Source organism: Pararge aegeria, chromosome 1 (assembly GCF_905163445.1).
Source record: "Pararge aegeria chromosome 1, ilParAegt1.1, whole genome shotgun sequence".
NCBI classification, from domain to species: Eukaryota; Metazoa; Arthropoda; class Insecta; order Lepidoptera; family Nymphalidae; genus Pararge; species Pararge aegeria.
Genome location: NC_053180.1, coordinates 7,477,506 through 7,498,383, shown reverse-complemented (window position 1 = coordinate 7,498,383; position 20,878 = coordinate 7,477,506). Strand labels below are relative to the sequence as shown.

Here is a 20,878-nt window from a genome sequence, read left to right as displayed (position 1 = left end):
ATTAGAGTCAGTCTAGTTGTTTTATTTCACTCCTTGGGAAGTCAGGTTTATAGAGTACAGACCCACAACACTGCTCTAAAGCAGGTTGGTGGGCTTTAATGATGTCTTTTATAAAATTAATACTTTAATATGAGAAACTAGGTATTTAGCTTCAATAATACTGTTAATTAATGAAAGATCTAAGTGCCATCCTGAACATTGTGGGTATTATAGTGAATATCTGAATACCTGGGCCTTCCATTCTCTATATTTTTTAGCATACGCATCGCGTAGCGTAGGTACTATGCGCGTGTCGGTCTTTTATCTTCAATAGGATTGTCATAGTAAACACTTAGAACGTTTGAAATAGTTTGGATGAAAAAATAAATATTTTTCGTTTGATTTAATATTTTAGATAGTGATTCCTTATGAAATATACTTATGCACCCTTCAACAGTATTTCGTAATTCCGTTACTCGTTGCATAGTTTGGCATGGGCATTAAAGTATATTTTATTTAAAAAAAACTAAGGAATGTCTATTTACCTTTGGTGCCTACAGTGATGTTCCGCACGTACTCCCTGCGTCGCACGACATCCGCTAGCATGTACTGCCGCACTAGGCCACGTATGCGTTTGTCCGGCTCCCGTCCAGCTAAGGCGTACATGCCCATGAAGTCCAACGGCAGACATTTGTTTGGTATACCCTGTTGCCAAATAATCTTAATATTTTTTTTGCCTCACATACTTTAAAACCATAAAGAAGCGATTTATAAAAAAACCTCTTTTAACCGAGGCCTTAAGGAATAGGCAACTGGATGAAATTTAAAAAAAAAAACTTAAAAGTATTCATAAAGAGTATTCGTAACATTAAACTATCTCATCTCAGTTACAATTTTTTTTATATAATGATTATTTGTATTTTGAAATACCTCAATGCTAGTTAGCTAGCATTGAGGTATTTAAATATCTATCTAAGATAGATAAATTTTAAATATAATTTATATATAAATGTTAAATGTAAATTATTTATTTTATATATTTTAACTTTTTATTTGTACACTACATGAAGCAAAAGCTATATACAAGAAAACAGAAACATAAAAATAGAAGCAGAATACAAAAAGCGGCCTTATCGCTTCGCTCTGCGAGGCATAAAAAATTATACGTTTTGTAGATAAAATCCTTCTATTCTCACAGAAAAGCAATTATGCCCGTTTCATTATTCCTAATGATAATAAAATAAAATTTACCTTTGATAAACCCTTGTGTAGTTTTGCAGCGAATGCTTCCCGCACTTCCGGTACGCTATCCTGTAAAAGGTAATCGTTTACAATATCCATTGTCTTTAGCGCTGCAAATTATGTAACAATACATCATTTAGAGAGAACATCATACTACCATTTATAAATGCGAAAGTGTGCACGTTTATTTTATTTGTTTTTTTTTTTAATTATCAATGCTCTGTTCAACCGCTGCACTGAACTTAATAGAACTAGGCACATGTATAGCTTGCATAGCATCCTGGAGATGCAAGGACATAGGATTTTTTATTGCATCTGCATCTGCGTCCTGGAGAGGCGTCAGGGTAACGTTTAAGTAAGGCTAGCATAAGCAAAGGACCGAAATTAAATCCCCAGAGAAGGTATAAGGGTAACGTGTCCACCTCACAAAGCACGGCATCAAGAAATAGAAGAAGTTCACCCCCATTTATTATTACATGCATATTATTTGGATATTATTAACACTTGCGCAATATTCATAAAGCTGTGGTAGGAGTTAAAAGTTTGTTCCCGTGGAGAAAAATGTTTCCTGCCCATGCTACTAGCTTTGCTGATTAAGCTCGATTACTAACTTTGTCTCCGTTTCATTTGAAAAACCTCAGCTGCCGCCAACGTACCTTGCGTGTGTATGTATTTACGTGTATAATAAGGTGGTGATAATAAAAAGAACCCCAGCTAAGTTTGTTGAGGGCTTCTTCTTAGACCAGGGCACGTTAGGAACCATCGCAGCTTTAGATTTTAACGACCGAGCTACGAATGTAGTCATATTATATAATGTTAGACAGCCGGTTGGCACAGTGGGCAGTGAGTCTGCTTTCTGCGTCCAAGGCCGTGGGTTCGATTGCCACAACTGGAAAAATGTGTGTGTGTGTGTGATGAACATGAATATTTTTCAGTGTCTGGGTGTTTATCTTTATCTTTTAAGTGCATATGTGTATTATATTCATAAAAATATTTATCAGCTATCTTAGTACCCATAACACAAGCTACGCTTACTTTGGGGCTAGAGGAATGTGTGTATTGTCGTAGTCTAATTTTATTTATTATTTATTTATTTATTACCTACTGTGCCATTTATGTGCCTATTTGAACAAAGATATGATATAAATATTTGACTTTATAATTGACAATATAAAACACATACCACCATTAGATGCGAGAGGTTGTAGAACTGATCGGCGGTGAACTGATCTCCGACGCCCTTCTGCTCGCAAATCTTCAACATCGCAGCGCCCGCCGCCAGTCTGAGGTGCGCCATTTCGGCGGCAGATACACGTTTTTGCTGTTTATAATAATAATTATATCTTTATTAAAGAACATTTTTACAAACTTATTACACGAGGTTATAAGGTCACGTGAACAAAGTGAACGTTAAATCTAATAAATAGGTGCATAGGCGGCCTTATCACTAAAAGTGATGTTTTAAAGGCAACCTGAGCGTGCGAAGCCGATAGAAAAGTGGAAAGGTGGAGAATGTTGGGGAATGAGTTAATTCTTGTTAAGTGTTGCTATGTTTAGAGCCTTCTTGTTGAAAAAAGCTAGTACCTGTAATAAGTCTCCTTTGTGCATGATAAACGCGTTGAGCATCCTGAACGTCTTCTGAGCCGATAATTCATCTTTCTTGAGCCCCAAAAGCCAACGGGCCATGCATTTGAGTCCTTCTAGTTTGCAGCGAGTTTCCTCTGGCAAGTCCTCTTCATCGCACCAATCGCCTTCTACCGTGTTAGTGGTTCCACCGCCTTCTCTGACCAGTAACTCTTTCACTATCTGTTGATTTAGAATTAAAAATTAAAATTAAAATTTTAACTAAATAAGATATAAGTTGCCTATTAGAGATTGCTTGCAGCAATAAGGCCGCCTTTGCATGTCTACATTGTGTACTGTATACTCCTTACTGTTTCTTTTCCTGTATGTTATATGTGCAATTAAGTGTTTCTTCTTCTTCTAAATATTTATTTAAGTACATATACATTAGTTATAAATTTAACCCACTTACAGCCAAGGTTATACAAATTAATTTATATACACGTAAAATTTTTACTTAAAAAGAATAATTGGCCATATGTTAGGGTGAATATTTGACTCCTAACTAGATATCTGTGTGTGTCTAGGATATCATAATAAATCAACCACGAACTTTCGGCTTATAAGTACTTATTATGTGTATTTTTTGTTGTAGCTAACCTAAACATTTAGTTATGTATAAGCAAATGCAAGCACTAATTACCTATGTTGTACATAACATGATAGACTTACCTGCTATTAAAACACTAACAAGACATTAAAATATGCAATGACACTACAAAAACACCATACAAATAAATTAATCACTTTTCTATTACAATTACACCAAACGCTCCGAAATTACCCATACATTATTTACCCAAATATTACTTTGTATATATAATTATATACCATATTTCTGACATTCGATAGTTCTTTCTAGACAGAAAGAAATATAGAACTTCCTTCAATATGAAAGTGAAAGTTTAAAAACTGAAACCAAATTGTGGAGAAATTTCATTTTTATTTTTTAAGAAATCTAAAACTGAAGAACTAAAAGCTGAAGAAAAAAACCATACCCACAACACAACCCATAAGAATTAAAAGTTATAAGCCCTTATATCATAATATCAAAGATCTTATATTAAACAAAAAGGCGTAGTTGGTGGCCATCAGTGGCATGCACTGGGTTTCTTACCAGGGTATGCATACAAAAGGAATATTCCATAAAACGGCACAAATTCTCCCCCTATATGATAGCCATCGTAGTAGTGCTGAATACGCCGTGTGATGTCAACAATTAATAAAGGTTACTGTAAGGTTTAAAGGTTGAAAACGATTATGTTGGTACGAGTATATGTAGGTTTCTTTTATATGTATTTTATATACCGAATATTACTGAGATTTTTTTTATTCTATTACAATTTACCATTGACGGCAGTTTTCCCTGGTGGTATGTGACGATGCAGTCTAAGAAAGTAATAGGCTTACTTGTTAGAGGGTATGGCAGTTCTATTAAGCCTATACCCCTAATCGGTTTCTACGCGACAATATAAATATAATAATAAAAAAAAAGAAATTTGACCTCACCTTCCTAGAGACAATATTCTTGATAATAACCGGGAAGTTCTCAGGCAGGTTATGCGCGATGTGTCCGAGAGTGACGATGGCAGTTCGGTAGTGCTCCGAGTGCGGGCTAAGGGTAGACTTCAGTGTTTCCAGTATTTCCGTGAATATCTGCGAACGCTGCTCCGGCACATTTACGAATAGACATCTGTAAAAAAAAAACGCGTCGATCTTTGAACATGACAAATGTTATATTTCAATACTAATTATCCTATTCCGGACTAAGAGAAATCCAAAAAATGTAATATCATAAAAAGCCGTTTTGAGTTATAAATGGTATAACTAACAACTTCCTTTTACATACATAAGATAATACTATTTTATATATCATTTACAGTCAAACCTGGATAAGCGAGAGTTCAAGGGAGCACAATCTCATTCTCGCTTATAGAGGTTTCTCACTAACCCGAGTTTCTCGCTAATGCAGGTACATGGGTAGCGTTTCTCACTTATAGAGGTACGCAGCAATAACAAGACATATATTCATGCACTATGTAATTTTATTTTATTTAGAACTTATTTACATTTAAAAAAATCTAACTCATAAATTTTGTCGAATATTGCTTGCTCGACTGTCGCTTATAGAGGTATAGATAAGTAACAGTCTCACTCGGAGGGCCATGAGGGAAAAACGACTCTCTCTTACAAAGGTTTCTGTTTCTCGCTAATAGAGGTTTTGGGAGCTTAAAATGACGGGTCCTGGCTATTTCTCTCTCTTATAGAGTTTTCTCACTTATCCAGTTCTCATTAACCCAGGTTTGACTGTATTTCATTCTGCTGTTAAATTGTTTATGGAAAGATATGTTAATCTTCATTATCAACATATCAACTCTCTACAGGGCACGGGTCACCTCCCACCACGCTGGCCGAGTGTGCATCGGTGGACTCCACACACCTTTGAGGAAATCATGGACAACTTTCTGGCATGCAGGTTTTCATATGATGTTTTCCTTCATCGTTGAATCACTGGGCTATCACCGCTTCTTTATGTTAGAATCTTATAAAATACATTTTTTTCTGTGGAAATATGTTTTCTAGATGAAATATCATGGAATTTACCTGACAGCGTTTTTTGCTTGTTTCGGTGATCCAACTTCAGCATACGCCTTGCAGAGAGTTATCAGTTTTGGGAATAATGTTGGACACGCTTCGCCTGTAAAATATTCCAGTATTACTACGTCTGTCTAGCAGCTTATACCTCATTAAATTAGTTATACAGTCTATTCTGTCTTACTTATTATTCAATAAGTACACTTAAATGAAATGAAAAAATCGTTTACATTACAACCTAAGCAAAAAAAAATGGCCATATGCATTTAACATATAGACAAAAGAAATAAAATTGCTTACTCAATGGTCTATATTTGCCCAGGAAGGTGAGAGCGGCAAGTATATGCGGGGCAACGTTTTCGTCGTCCATTTCCAAGAGTGAAGTCAGCCGACTCAATACGTCTTCGTGAAGAAAGTGAGCGGGGAACACGAACGATAGCATCACGAGGAGCTTCAGACCGCGTTCTGCTGCTTTCTTTATGTCGATACCTATAAAGAATAGTATACTTAAATAACAGTGTGTTTATACTGTAACCTTAACATACAGAGAACTTTTTCTTTTTAGTGACAATTAACGGACCGAGTAAAACCCTTAGTAAAACATTTGCTTGCTAGCAATCGGGGATTCGTATTCCAGTATTGAAATACTTGAAAATCAGATTAATCTTATTCATTGTGTTAAAGCTCAAAATTTCTGAAATTCTTCAGCTCTTCGGCTTTTGGCAGCACGTTTGTATAATAAGTGTTAGAAATACACGATTTGTGACACTAAACAAAGTTATGTTAGGCCCATTTTACTTTGAAGGTGCAGAGTTTTATATGCGAGCAAATCTTGTAATTGGACACAGACAAACCAGTTTTCTACTATGTCATTCTAATCCGGTGTAATAGTGAAAAATATAATCGATGAAAAAACCAGTAAAACACAGAAAGTCAAATATGTACATACCACATTCCTCAGCTATTGACGAATCCGTGCCTTTGACAGCTCCCTCCACAAAACCGACAAGTATGAGAAGAGAATCATGGTCCACCATTACAGAGCTCACTCTCTCGAGGAGCATCTTCACTGTGTTGTAATAGAGATTAGTCATTACTGGTTGTCCAAGTTTTTTGAGCACATTTGACTGCAAAGAAATATAAAAATTATTACATCACCATACATAAATGTAACCTTTCATTTAATTCAGGCCATCGGAAAATATCAGAAGTGGGATACTGGCGTGATATAAGATATACAAAGTGGAACTATTAATATTTCATGATCTTAATAAGTGCACACATCGGAGATTGGTACGTTGATATACAGACAGAATATTACTTTATTAATACAAAGAAAACTTAATGATACTTACTGTTGTGCGCACGCAAACTTCGCAGCTGACATTTGGACTCAAAATCGTCTCCATCCCTTGCAACAACTCCGGAGCTTTCTTCATATGGCCAGAGAACTTATTTAAAAACTCCTGCGCCTTCACAGATTCCGGCAAGAATTTAGAACTAATGTGTAAAACTTTAGCAATCATTTCCTTCTGTACCGCAGGCGTCGGGGGTTTTCTATGGAGATCAATCCATTCGGCTACCGTCCTCCGCACAGCTAACTGATGCTTCTGCAGCTCTATAAACGCTTTTGTAGCATTATCATCGACATTTGACATTAAATAAAAGAGCTTCTTCATCCTCACCGGTGCTGGCAGTGTATATGGAACTAGTGAAGTATTTAGGAGTCTCTCCACTAACAATCGATCCTCCAAAGCAGTCATATAGTAACCGTGTAGAATTTTGTCCTTGATCCACTGAACAGCTCTTTCTGTTGCCGGTGGCACAGATTCTTCCGTCAGGAATTTTTTATATATCATCGCTAAGCCAGACATTGCTTCTTTACGTATTTTAAACTTCTTATCTAGAGTCCTCTCTCGGACGAAATGTAATAAGTCTTCCGATTCAGCCACAGCTTGGAAATCCCTTTGAGCTGTCGCTATTATAGCCATGACTACTTCGTAACGAACTTGTTCGTGAGCGTCGTGCTGTCTCATTTTTAACGTTTCTGTTATATCCTTTCTTAAATCCGGATGGTGTACAAGGAAATGCATGCAGTACTGGACACATTTGATCCTTATTTGTACGGAAATGTCGTTAAATCTGCCTAGAAATGCTCGCCATAACGCCGGATATTGCTTAGCAAGCTCGGATCCCGGTTCAGAGAACATTCTGGCAAGTAATGCTACGGCGCTCAGTCGCTCTTGGAATTGAGCAGATTTCAGTTTACATTCTAATTGCGGTAGTACTGATAGTAATACGGAAGGACAACATTGGTTTAATTCGTATATTAATTCATACACTTTTGAAAATATAACAAGATTTTTTTCTTCTTTTCCTAATATTAGAACGTGATTAAAGAACTGAAATGAAAATTGGGTAGATTTCAGATTTGTTTAAAACAAAGTCAATTTAATGCAGACTATTATTGTTTAGTCCAAATGAATTTATACTCACCGCCTGTATGTAGGGTTCTAATGTTTCACTGGTCTTTATTATAAGCTCTTTCGCAAGCGCGTACGCATGTTTATGTTCGCGCTTATTCGGCTCAACCAAGTTCATAAGGATTACGTTTAAAAGTTCGTTTGACACCACGTCAGATTCCGTGATCAACGGACATAGCACGTCCAGCATAAACGACTTTACTTTGGATGAGTGTTCAGTGCTGGTGAAAAAAGATTAAATTACTTCTACAAAGAAGCTTCTTTATGAGACTACATTATATAAAAATTATATAAAAATTAATACTTCAAAGTTTATTTTAAGGGAAGTCAAAATATGTTTCCTTCCTTTGCTAATATAAAACTTAAGCAATAAAGCTAACACAACTTACTTGACAATTTTAAACATAAGAGAGAACAGTGCACAAAATATCTCCTGGCAGTCTTCCAGCTCGAAGCACATGTTGAATGATTTGACATACGCCAGATTTTCCAGCAGGTAGAAATACCGTTTAAAAGCTGGGTCTTTTGGGTCCCGGAGACCTTGTAGCTGGTTGATTAGGAACAGGAATATCGTTTTCACCTAGGGGCAAGAGAGCGGGTAGTATAATTGATTTCACTCATGGCTTTGGTAGATCTAGTAAAACGGTAATTTTTTTTTAATTTTTTATTTTAATACTTATAGTTTTCCGAAATATATGTTTTAGTGTGCTAGCGAAGAAGCTTTCTCATCTTTTTAGAAGGTGCAGGAAAGCATTACGCTGTTAATGACTGGTCGACCTGCATTGACCTGAGGGCGTGTTTTACATGCCTATAACTTAATATGATTAAGTACTTCCATAAAATTGGACCGATCGTAATTTTTGACCCGCCAATGCATAAGTTAAACCAAATTTCATACATCACAACTGTACAATACATGCCTTAAATATACCGGTTAAATTGACCAAAATCAAAGGTCCTGGCCGAATGCTATATGACCGCCTTATCGGAAAACATTGGTTGTTACGACATTGTTTACTACGACATACCGCATTAAGCGACCACATTTGGTTAATGTTTTCGGAAAATTATATCTGTAGAACGACCGGTTCAGCTGTATTGTAAACAATGGGGCATGCAACAAACAGCATCGTCAACCTGCGGCTGGGATGTAAAGTCTAATGTGCCTGTAAATTAGACCGGCAACCAAGCCCTTCAGATCGGAACACAGCAATGCCGATTAGCGGCAGAAATAAGCCTGGCAGAGTATACTAGTTCTGACACAGAAAATTCCACTACTACATAAATCTCACACAACATAGAATAAAGGTTATTAAATAATATTTTGGGGCGGCTACTGAGTTTCTTGTCAGCTCACTTTCTACAGCAGGCATAGTGAATGTTTCAAAAGTCCTTATAAAGCAGCCCTCGTAAGATTTAAATGGTATATCAAAATTGTATGAATGGGTTTGCCCATAGCTACTACTCCACCAATCCGCACTGGGCCAGCGTGTTGGACTTCGGCCTTAAACCCTTCTCATTGTTGGAGGAGACACATGCCATGTGGTGGGCCAGTAATAAAAAAATAATAATAAATAAATATATATACTAGGACAATACACACATTGCCCCTTAGCCCCAGTAAGCATAGCTTGTGTTATGGGTACTAAGATAACTGATAAATATTTTCATAAATACTTATGATATACAGATAAACACCCACACACAAGTTGTGGGAATCGAAACCACGGCCTTTGACTCGGTAAGCAGGGTCGCTGCCCACTGCGCCAGTCGGCCGTCAAGTAATGGGTTGATATGATGACTTTCCCAGATAAGTTTGTCATATACCTGTTCTTGATCCTTGTACGGTGCCTCCGGTGCGTACACACGGAGCACGTCGGCGATACAGCATGCGATAAGCAGCTGCACGTCGCGTGATGGGTGCGTGAGAAAAAACTCATCCGCGAGGTGTAGCGCCAGAGGTATGTACTGCTGGTACATGCCTTCATCTTGGCCCAATCCCTGAAGGGTGTGTGCCAAGGCCTGGGAAATGAAGAATGTTATGAGCTGTGGGACTATAGGTATAAGCACAGAAATACGAACATACAGAACATTCATTCAGTGAGGGATTCCGAGAACAGTGAAAAGGCCCCGCGCACGTCTCTTCGAGAAACACAACTAAAGTGGATTGGTTTCTGATGCTTTAATATTAGTCTTGTTCACGGTTTTTGTATGTTCCTAATTCTTTGACTGATGTATATTTTTTTTTTTATCTAGCTGTATTCTCATCATCATCTAAACTGATGAACATTCAAAACTGGGCAAAATTCAGCGGCCCGTTTCAGTCAACTTTGGTCATTTCATACAGCAGAAAAATTATTCGATTATATAATAGATTTGAACAACTGCTTTCAAATTTCTATTATAATATTTTCTGACACTGAATACCGATAGCAATAAAGTTCAATCATTTTGAATATTGCTTAGAATTACTGTAGACCGGATAGCTTTAAAAGAGCTATCAAAGTTCGACGATAAAAAGATCACTGTGTATCATAATAATAACATATAAACGTTTTTATTACAGCCAACGAAATCCAGTAACACATAGAGAATTATTAAGTTATTTTTTTTATATAGTTACCTATAGGTTACAAAAAACGAACATATTAACTGAGAAGTTAAAAATTTCGTCCCAGTCGTGCCGCGTGGTGGCAATACAATCCTTATTTTCTATTATTATTTTTGTGCACAGATAGCCAATATGCAAATATATAGCTAGGCATACCGTCACACACCGCTTTGAGTATGCTTTTTGCATTGGTCTGTTCTCTCCAGAACATAATCCAGACGTGCCCTGACGATAGCATAAAAGTCAGGCAGTCCAGATTCAGAAAACATGCCAGAGGCACTAAAATATCAAGGCAAACCCATGAATAGTTTGTTACCTAATAATATTTACCTACTTGTTAATTATTTATTATTTACTTTTTGATCATGCATTGTAAGTTCATCGTGACTAGTCAGTCAATCATTTATTGCGATATTGGATTACATAAGAACTTATTCAATATTATGGTGTAGCTACAACCAAGTGCAGCCTGCGCGGCATGTAATATTTTATTCGTTTTGCGAAAAATAACTGTTGGTCCAGTGGTTAGCAAGTTCTACTACAGATTATAACGTCCTGGGTTCGACTTCTTCGGCATTATTGTAAGCTTTGAGTTTTTCTTTAAATTAAATTCGTGCGAACGTGGAGAGCACGTTAAGCCAATGGTGCAGTTATTATCACTAACATAATCCATACTAATATTATAAATGCGGAAGTGTGCTTGTTATTTTTTTTTGGTAACTTTGGCTGGCTCAACTGCTGCACCGATCTTGATAAAATTTAGCGCAAAAATATTTCGTACAGGAGGGCTGCACAGCGCTGCACGATTTTGACGAAATTTAGCAAAGATAGACAGGCAAACAGACATAGGATACAATTAAGTTGTTTTTTTATGAAAAAAAAACAGTCAAACGCGCACGAAGTCGCGGACAAGAGCTGGTGACAAAACGTAATAATCCAATTCTTTTAGTATTTATATCAACTTTATAAATATATAAATTATAATACTTATTAGTCGACATAATAAAAATTGCTTATTAAACAGTGCACAAATTGTTTTAATTTCCTTTATCTTAACGGAAGTATTACAACATAGCAGCAGTTGTGTAAAACGATCGTTCGTAGCGATGTTTTATATTGTATTAGTATTATGTAATGTTATGTGTCAACATATTCTAACAAGGTGGCCGAGCGATGCCTTCAAATTGAGTTATTGCTTTACAGGAAGAAGCTATTGAAAGCAAATTAAGAGCGTGACATGGATGCATTTCTTATTTCTTTGCCATTTCGTCGAGATCATGTTCGGGAAATCCATGTGGAAAATGATAGGACTATTTTTAGACATGTCAATTTAGTTTAGTTTAAGACATTTATGTACAACATAATTGGCACCAATATATTTATACAAGCTCCCTCGTTGGTCTAGTGGTTTATGTTTAACTGCAGATAGCGAAGTATTGGGTACGAGTCCGGGGACTTGTTGGATATTGAGCTTATTGAGGGCTCCACGCCTTCAGTGTCTCGGAACGTGCATTAAGCCGTCGGTAACGGTTATTATCATTAACTTATGATAATAGCCGTTACAGCCCACAAACCCGCATTAAAGCAGTGTGGTGGGTCTATGCTCCTAAAACCTCATTCCTTTGAGTTTTTTTGAGGAGACCAGTGCCCAGTAGTGGAACGTTAATAGGCTGATGATGAATACTTATACTATAAGAACAGAAATATGGTTGCGATTTTTTTAATGTAACATTAACCACTAATAACATAATTGTAATAAAGCGATGAAGCGCTTTATTTCAATAAAAATGCAGAAAAAATTCCAAGAACAACAACATTCAGTGGGTATTAAATTTCACAAACACATACAACCATCACATTTTATAAACATTTTGGAATATGCCTTCTCTGTTGTTCTTTTTTAACTAGACGGGTTATCATTATCTATGAGAAATTCGGGTGATAGCCTAGTGACTTAACTTTTTGGGGGACAGAGTTCAAACCCAGGCACGCACCTTTCCGAGGTAATATTAATTAAAATAAATATAAGCTTTAACGATCGTAAGGAAACCGGCCCGCGTATTTATAAAGACTCTTGGTTCAATCCAGTCTTGTGATAGTCCGGACTGAAGGTGGTTTTTTTTTATTCCCCTACAAGTTCTTCGAGCAAAGGCATGTAGCTCGGATAACCGATGGACGTTGCGGTCCCAAGGCGCTGGAGTAAAACCGTAACTAGTGGAAACCCCTACAAAAGAAGTCCAGCAGTTGACGTCCTGTGGTTGGGATGATGATACGTTTACTGCAAGCCCACCTGATTGTATGTGCTGGTGGTAAAGGGCTAACCTGTTACGAGTATAGCAGTTATGATAAAGCCAAACTACTTGATTCCACTGGCGGCACGCCATTTTAAAGTAATAGTTGACGGAACAAGCAAATGGCCCACCTGATGATATGTGGAAAACCATTGCCTATAAACAGAGGAACATTTCGCAGGGCATGCAAGCAAAACGTCCTGCACCGTGCCGCCTTGTGTGTTGCGACAACCACACCTTCACTGTCAGCCACAGCCGAAGCATCCCGGCAGACCAGACCGTATTTTTTTTTCAATGATCGGAAGACCCTACCAGCAATACTGTATGATATAAAATACCTTAAGTCTCCGAACAAGCTCGTCAGGTCCAAGGTCATCGGTAATTGGGCGGCAGCCTTGCGGGTACACTATTTCCGCCATGGTGCCAATCTGCAAAGGTATTAAAGATAAATTTAGCTGGAGACACTAGATTGCTTGGAAGCTTCCGGCTCCGATCAAGAAGATTCTCTCAAGAAATAATTAAAACCAGCCAAATTCTAGTTTGACTCGCGCATGAAAGGTTCCGGACAACTTTCATGAACAACAATCATGTCTGTTTTATGGGAGGCCCCGTTATACAACGTGTAAATGAAAACCGAAATAATACTTCAGAGGCTTTACATTATTTACTGTTTCTGAGACTGATCTGTGAAACCGAAACGCTAATAGTTTTTCATCAAATACAGCCCTAACATCACATACTAAATTAAAATTATCCTGTCACTTAATTAGGCACGCGTAGCGATGCGTAGGTACTATGCACGTGTCGGTCTTTTACCACCAATAGGGTTGCCATAAGTAAACTCTTAGAAGGTTTTGAAATAGTTTGTATGAAAAAATAAAAGCTTCTTTTGATTTTGTACGTACATACGTACATACATACATACTACATACATACATACATACATAGACAGACAGGCAGACAGACAGGCTGGCTAAATTTTTGCGCATAGGTTTTATCGTAACACAATACATTTAAAAACAACTTTTCTATATCGTACCAAATAAAACTAATTATAAAATGGTCAGGATGCGTATCTCTAAAGTGGTTTCTTACAGCTGCCCGATTCACTAACTTTTTCAACAGTTGCTAAGCGGTGGCCACCTGTTATCCCCGTACAAGATATTACGCAACGAATTGACAACTTGGGTTTTGTACCTGGTGGTAAGTTAGTAAGTAAAAAAAAACATCGCTTATAAACAGGGCAACACTAAGCGGGGCAAGCAAAGAACACGTCCTGCAACGTGCCGCCCTGTATCCGTCAATCTGAGGCGTAGTTTTTAACCTCATGCGCTTGTAATTCAATCGGTAACCATGCGACCGGAACACAACAAAAGTCCTTTCCCAGACAAGCTGTCACAACTCTACTATGTGTACCTGGAAGAGATCACTTTTAGTGATAAGGTCGCCTTTTGCCTCTAATTTTTTTATGTATATTTTAATTTATCCTATACTACGCAATAAATATGTTTAAATAAATATTTACTACTAAAACGTCAGGCGTAAGGACTAATCTCCGTGAGTAGCACCGTGAGTGAGACGGTGGAGTTAGTCTAAGTCGGGATGATATAAAACGGGGATCTCATCTTTACCGGCAAAGACGGTTTGTAAAAGTTCTAAGTTTTTTAATCCCTATGTCTAGAGAGGTGTAGCTTTCAGCTTTGATCGGAGAGTCAAGAGTGCTTAGGTTGGGTGAGGCAAGCTTGCTCCGTGGTGATCGACATACGCTATTTATACACAGTAAACGGTAGTTGAGATAGTAACAAAGTTATTTTTCCATTTCTATGTTCTTCTGTCAACAGCGTGCGCGATGCTATAAAGTGAAAGTTAAGATTTCTAATGTTACTTATTGTAAATCATTTTAACAAATTAGGTCACATCTTAATAGGTAAAGAAAATATTTAGTCTGGCAATTTGCACTAATTTATACTGTTAAACATATTTAGAATTATTGGACTTTTTACCTTAATAAGTGATATAGCGTTATTGAAATAATATAATATGAAGATAGTCACAAAGTACTTGTTTTATATTAGATAACTTCCGAAACCTAGTTAGGTATTGTCACTGTAAATATATATAAAGACATTTATATGTAGCTATTGCTGTATCAATATATGAGATAGATTTATATATAAAATAAAAATTGAATCTCTGAAATAGACGATTAATTTCATATATAACCATAACCTTGCATAAATAGTAATGTCACACTGCTAGACACTGGCCACCTCTCCACATGAGAAGATATTATAAGAAAGTCAAAGTAAAATATTTCTTTATTTAAATAGGCGCATATATGGCACTTTTTAAAACAAGCCTAAAACTATCAACCGAGGTAAAGTACCTCGGAGTAACGATGGACTCCAAACTAAGCTGGAAGACACATATAGATACAAAAATCCAAAAATCAACGATCATCCTCAGCCAATGCAAACGCATGGCAGGAAAAACCTGGGGGCTTAAACCATACATCATGAAATGGTTGTACTTAGCAGTCGTCAGGAGCTCACTAAACTACGCCTCACTGATATGGTGGCCGAGAACACTCCTTGCGACAACCCAACTAGAACTACAAAAATTCCAACGTCAAGCGTGCCTAGCTATCACAGGCTGCATGAGCACAACACCAACCACTGCGCTGGAAGCTATATTATGCATACCACCACTACACCTACACATCAAAGAGGAAGCCACACTTGCAGCCCTTAGACTGAGGGCTTACGGGCTGTGGAAGGATACAAACATAGGACATACAAGGATACTATCAAAAGAAATTAATAAATGCCCACAACTAGACTGGATATGTGACAAGACGCGGAAACACTATGTGCTAGACAGGCACTATAAAGTAGCCGCTGAAGGAGGAAAAACAGACAAAGCTGACACCGTCGTAATAGAGGTCTACACCGACGGATCAAAGACAAACTCAGGCACTGGAGCGGGGATATACTGCCCGGAGCTTAACATAAACATTGCCCAGCCGCTTGGTAAGAACAACTCCGTCTTCCAAGCGGAGTGCGTGGGCATAACAACAGCAGTCATAGCCATGCTAAACAGAAAGGTAAAAGGCTTCAGCATCAACATAAACAGTGACAGTCAAGCTGTACTAAAAGCCTTAACCAAACACACAACAACATCAAAACTCATACTTGACTGTCACAAGAACCTACAAGCCCTATCAAAATCCAACAGAGTAACCCTAAAATGGATACGAGGTCACAACGGAAACAGAGGAAACGACGCAGCCGACGAATTAGCGCGTCAGGCAGCATCACTAAGGGTAGCTGGACCGGAACCCATCATACCCATACCCTTCACTGAATACAAAACATGGCTCCACAACCAGACGCAAGCATCACACTCGGTACTATGGTCTAAAACAAAAGAGTGCAAACACACGAAGGAGGCCGTACCAGTTCTCAACCCACGACTAACAACAAAATTACTGCAACTGAATCGACCTAAACTAAGGACAGTTGTAGGTATGATAACAGGGCACTGCCCACTAAACAAACACCTTTCCATTTTAGGTATAACTGACAGCCCTCTCTGCAGAGCATGCATGGAGGCGGAGGAAACACCGATACACGTAATACTCCAATGCAACGGAGTAGCAGAACAACGCGCAGCACACATTGGCTCCTCAGCAACACTCCATGAAGCACTCGGCGACCTGGGCGGCCTGCTAAGCTTTTGGAGCGAGCTCGGCTGGCTGGAGTGATCCAGCGGGGAGCCGCATCAGTGGCCATACGTACAACGGACGGTCCCAGACCAACCAAGTGCGGAAAAGGCCCAGGAACAGAAGAAGAAGAAGAAGATATGGCACTTTTGATGCATACATTACATGTAAAATATAACATAGAAGTGAGTTAATGGCGCCAACTAAATTCGTCAACTTAAAACTTAAGCTATGAGGGTTCCAAACGCGCCATAAGAGCATTGATCCATCACACTGTGCCAATGGGTGCTGGCAGTTTTCAACAATTGTGTTTGCATATCAGCAATATTAATAGGGCCTATGGCTTAACACGCTCTTCAAAAGCATGAGGGTGGCTAATTTAAATTTCCTAACTCTAGTATAGACATTGACTAACAATTATTTGCCCAACCTGGGAATCAAACACCAGGTTGCGTTGAATATGCTTACTACTAGACTAAGGAAGCGGTTGAAACACTAGCATATATGTTGCTACTAACAGCTATAATTAACAACTTAATAATTATATATTCATATTAGTTGGCTGCTTAGTAACTTATCTGACCTAAATAAAAGAATAAATTTGCATTTGGTTTAAATTTTAATGTGTGGCAAACTAACAAACTATTATTATTACCACATTCTCGTTAAATAAAAATTCTAATTATTTATTTAATTACAAGTTAAGGGGCAACAAATAAACAAGAAAAGATGCAAATAGGGAAATCATCATTTTTATAATTGATCTATTCCAGTGACCCTACACAATGGGAAAAATTGAAAGGAATCTTTTCTTAAACAAAAGAAAAATAAGAACACACAACAAGAACTAGGACTTGTTCCAAACATGCTATGTTTCATTATTTCGCAAATTAGTTATTTAAAATTAAATAAGAGGACTAATAAAATTATACAATATAATTTCATAATAGATAATATTGTAAAGATCAGAATGTTTACATTCATTTGAATGTTAGCTTTAATCCTTCCGATCTTGCAATATGTGTTATGCAACCATTTTTCCCCATATACTTGGGCCCCCCATCTACTGCTGAGTACCTGATAGGCACGGGATTCCATTTGAATGGAATAAGGTAAGAATAAAATAAATTATTCATGCTTACCTCAGACAGATTGTCACATTTGTTTATTGGTTGGCATGTTTGACTACAGACCATGAAGTCCTGGGTTTGATTCTCGGGTAGAGTCAAAATAGTAATAAAATTAGTTTCATCCACCTCAATGCCTCTGAGAGTATGTTCCGCTAGTTAAAGCTACCTATTATTAGTGAGTGCGACTTCAGCTTTGTTTTAAGGGGCCCAAGTTTGCCCAGCGTGCACCTCTGCTTTCTAAATAATGTTCTGAAAGACATGTGAAGTCCACCAATCTTCATTGTTAAGTACAGCCTAACCCTTCTCATTCAAAAGGAGACCCTTGCCCTGTAGTGGGCTGCTAATGGATAGATAATGATGAAAATTAACCTAGAGCAGTGCGGAGGGCCATGTTCCAAATATGATATAATAATAGGATGATGATAAACCATGAAAACCGAAAATTATCTTCAAGGAGGAAGCAAATGCTTATCACACGTGCATCAATGCTTCAGATGGTGTAAATTTGGAATTAATTCAACTGAGCAGATTTTGTGTAATACACTGAACATAAATAAGCTGGACAGGTAAGAGCAGGCAGACAACCTAACAAAAACATTATTCAGGTGATTTGAATATGTTCCATATGTAGGGCATGCCATGGTAGTAGTGGGCACTTAGTTGGGGTATTTTTACCTAAACATGCAAATGTTGTTCTTATTGCAGTCAGACAGTATTGAAATTATAATGTTACCTACAAACTGAACTACTATATAAACTAACTAATAATAGAAAGTTAGTAGTTGTCAACATCTCCTGAGGTGGTTTCTATTAGTGTGTGAGAAACTGACCATATGTTGTTTACACTAGAAAAGAAGATTACACTAGAAAAGAAGATTATCACCATTACAAAAATTAAGAGATTGTTCCAGAAAATATATCTAAAGTAGTTTGAAGGAAGCATTTTCACTTTTTTACAAGTTAGCTTTTGACTGCAATCTCACACCGTGGTAAGCGGTGATGCAGTCTAAGATGGTAGCGGGACAACCTGTTAGGGGTATGGCAGATCTATTAAGCCACTACTTGGTTTGTATGTGCCATTATACCAGAACTATTTTCTCGGTGGCCATATTTTTGTCAGTTGACTGGTAACTAGCCACAGACCTAGCCTCCCTAAGATCAGAGAAAATTCTAAAATTCTTAATTGCCCTGCCAGGGCATAAAAATCTAGTATGATATTACAAGAGATAAGAACCATAAAAAGTATCGTGAATCAAATTGCAAGTAATCAGCATTCCCTATAACACCACCACACTGCAAATTCTGAAATGAATACCACCACCATCTTATTAACAATATTACATTTGCAATGCTGCTGCAATGCAAATTGGAGGACTTTATAGTATACCTGTTATACAAGAAATATATCTTTGTTATAATTATTAAATTCTTAGTTCTTTTTTTAAAACTAAGCCAAAAAGTTTTGTTATGCAACAAATGATAAATGAACTGCTGAATATATTTCTAGTCACAATGAAAATATGCTGGATTTTTTTTGTGTAGCTTCAGATTTGAAGGACAACTTTTTATTATGTATCTTAACACTAAGATAAAAAAGTTGCATTATTTTGCATAAATCACTAAAGTCTGAAGATTATGCTTTCAGACATTAAAGCATGCCTATAAATATAAATAAATGTAAATATTATTCAGAGTTATTTCAATCTTACTACAAAAATACCTTAGATACATAATAACTCAGTATATCAACATCCTGTAGAAAAAAATCTCTCGATTCGACTTCTACATAGGGATTGCGTATAACCGGGATTATAAACATTTAACAATCACAATAACATCGATGCATTGACTTAGTATTACAATAAATATAATAAAATATCACGTACACATTACAATCCTGTAAGCACACGGCCTATTTGTTTTGGCGTTTAAGTGTTTGCATTCGTGGTTGCTTTCATACCACATTAACTTTGGTAGGAACTCATATCTAAAGAGCCGTAAGAGCTTTTATATCCAAACAAACATAAAATTTCGAGGTTAATCATCAGTTACTTCCAAATCACATACATCAACTCATTTTATAGCTAAATTATCACAAAATATAGTAACGAGAAACCTATAATGGCTAAAATACGTACAAGAAATCATAGACGTGGGGCCTGCGTTCCCGATGTTTACAAATGAATCCACAGCAGCTAATCCCAAACAAAGTTATCACGGTAACAACATATTTATACTATAAAATCATCACTAGAAAACAAATCCTTCGGATAAAGAAATGTCCTATTGATCTAAATACATAGAAAACCCGTAGTAAAAATCTTTTATCAATCGGTGGACGCCAAACTGCGGGAAAAACTACAGCGAAGTTAGCCACAAGTCGGTTCGCAGTTCAAGGTTACTCTATTGTCTATGGAATTCGTTTAGAAATTGTATGCATCTTATCAAGATGTGTTTAAAGTTTAAAATGTATTTGTTTTAAAATAATTATTCTCACAATAATGCATTCATTATTCTGAAGATATATTTAAGAAATAAATTTTATACATTAAAAAATATGTGTTACCAATGACTATGCTGGTCATTCTAATGGGGTATTTATTGTTTGTGGGCAAAATTCGCAGTCAATGAGTATACTAGCACTTGCAATGTCTTCAAAGATACTTCAAAGTAGTATGTATGCGATCTAAAATCAAGCAACCTAAAGCAGTGCGACAGAATAATTTTGATACATATCTAATTTACGGTTCTGTTTACTAAGGTGGCGTGTTGAGTGCTTCCTATAAAAATAACTAGCATCGGTATTTTATCTTAGATAATTATTATGGGACTATGTTGCGCGATGCATCAAATACATTTGCGGTTTCCTTTCGGGATAAGGCACAACGTAGCTTTAAATAATGTCTGTGACCTACCAGTTGAGTTCACACAAAATTAGCATTACTCTAACTAGCATACACAATGAGAGGACCGAAATTATAAAGTTGGGTTCCAATTAGACCTAGTATGCGCGACCAAAAGAAAATGATGACAACCCTTTATCTCGTCTATCGCTTTAAAAAAAATATGAGTAAAGGATAATTATCACGTGGCACGCATTTTAGCCCAACTGAAAATAGAGTATCAGTATTTATACTAAAAAAGCACCATGCCAAACTACTGAAATGAATGGTGTGGATAGCAGATTGATAGGAGTTGGTGTA

General features: G+C 37.1%; 1 protein-coding gene across 1 annotated transcript in view; it reads right to left on the bottom strand.

Moving 5' to 3' along the window:
• Positions 1–20,020, bottom strand: part of LOC120637716 (sister chromatid cohesion protein PDS5 homolog B-B) — a 31,005-nt gene extending 10,985 nt beyond the window's left edge. The window contains exons 1-14 of the mRNA XM_039909717.1: positions 19,814–20,020; positions 13,163–13,252; positions 9,750–9,944; positions 8,312–8,502; positions 7,936–8,143; positions 6,795–7,841; positions 6,389–6,566; positions 5,740–5,928; positions 5,449–5,542; positions 4,354–4,537; positions 2,806–3,027; positions 2,405–2,542; positions 1,231–1,290; positions 525–684 (exon numbers count right to left, since the gene is read on the bottom strand). Of these exons, the coding sequence (XP_039765651.1) occupies positions 525–684; positions 1,231–1,290; positions 2,405–2,542; positions 2,806–3,027; positions 4,354–4,537; positions 5,449–5,542; positions 5,740–5,928; positions 6,389–6,566; positions 6,795–7,841; positions 7,936–8,143; positions 8,312–8,502; positions 9,750–9,944; positions 13,163–13,243 (2,947 nt within the window). The 5' untranslated portion in view covers positions 13,244–13,252; positions 19,814–20,020. The remainder of the gene's footprint in view (positions 1–524; positions 685–1,230; positions 1,291–2,404; positions 2,543–2,805; positions 3,028–4,353; positions 4,538–5,448; positions 5,543–5,739; positions 5,929–6,388; positions 6,567–6,794; positions 7,842–7,935; positions 8,144–8,311; positions 8,503–9,749; positions 9,945–13,162; positions 13,253–19,813) is intronic.
• Positions 20,021–20,878: the final 858 nt, after the last annotated feature.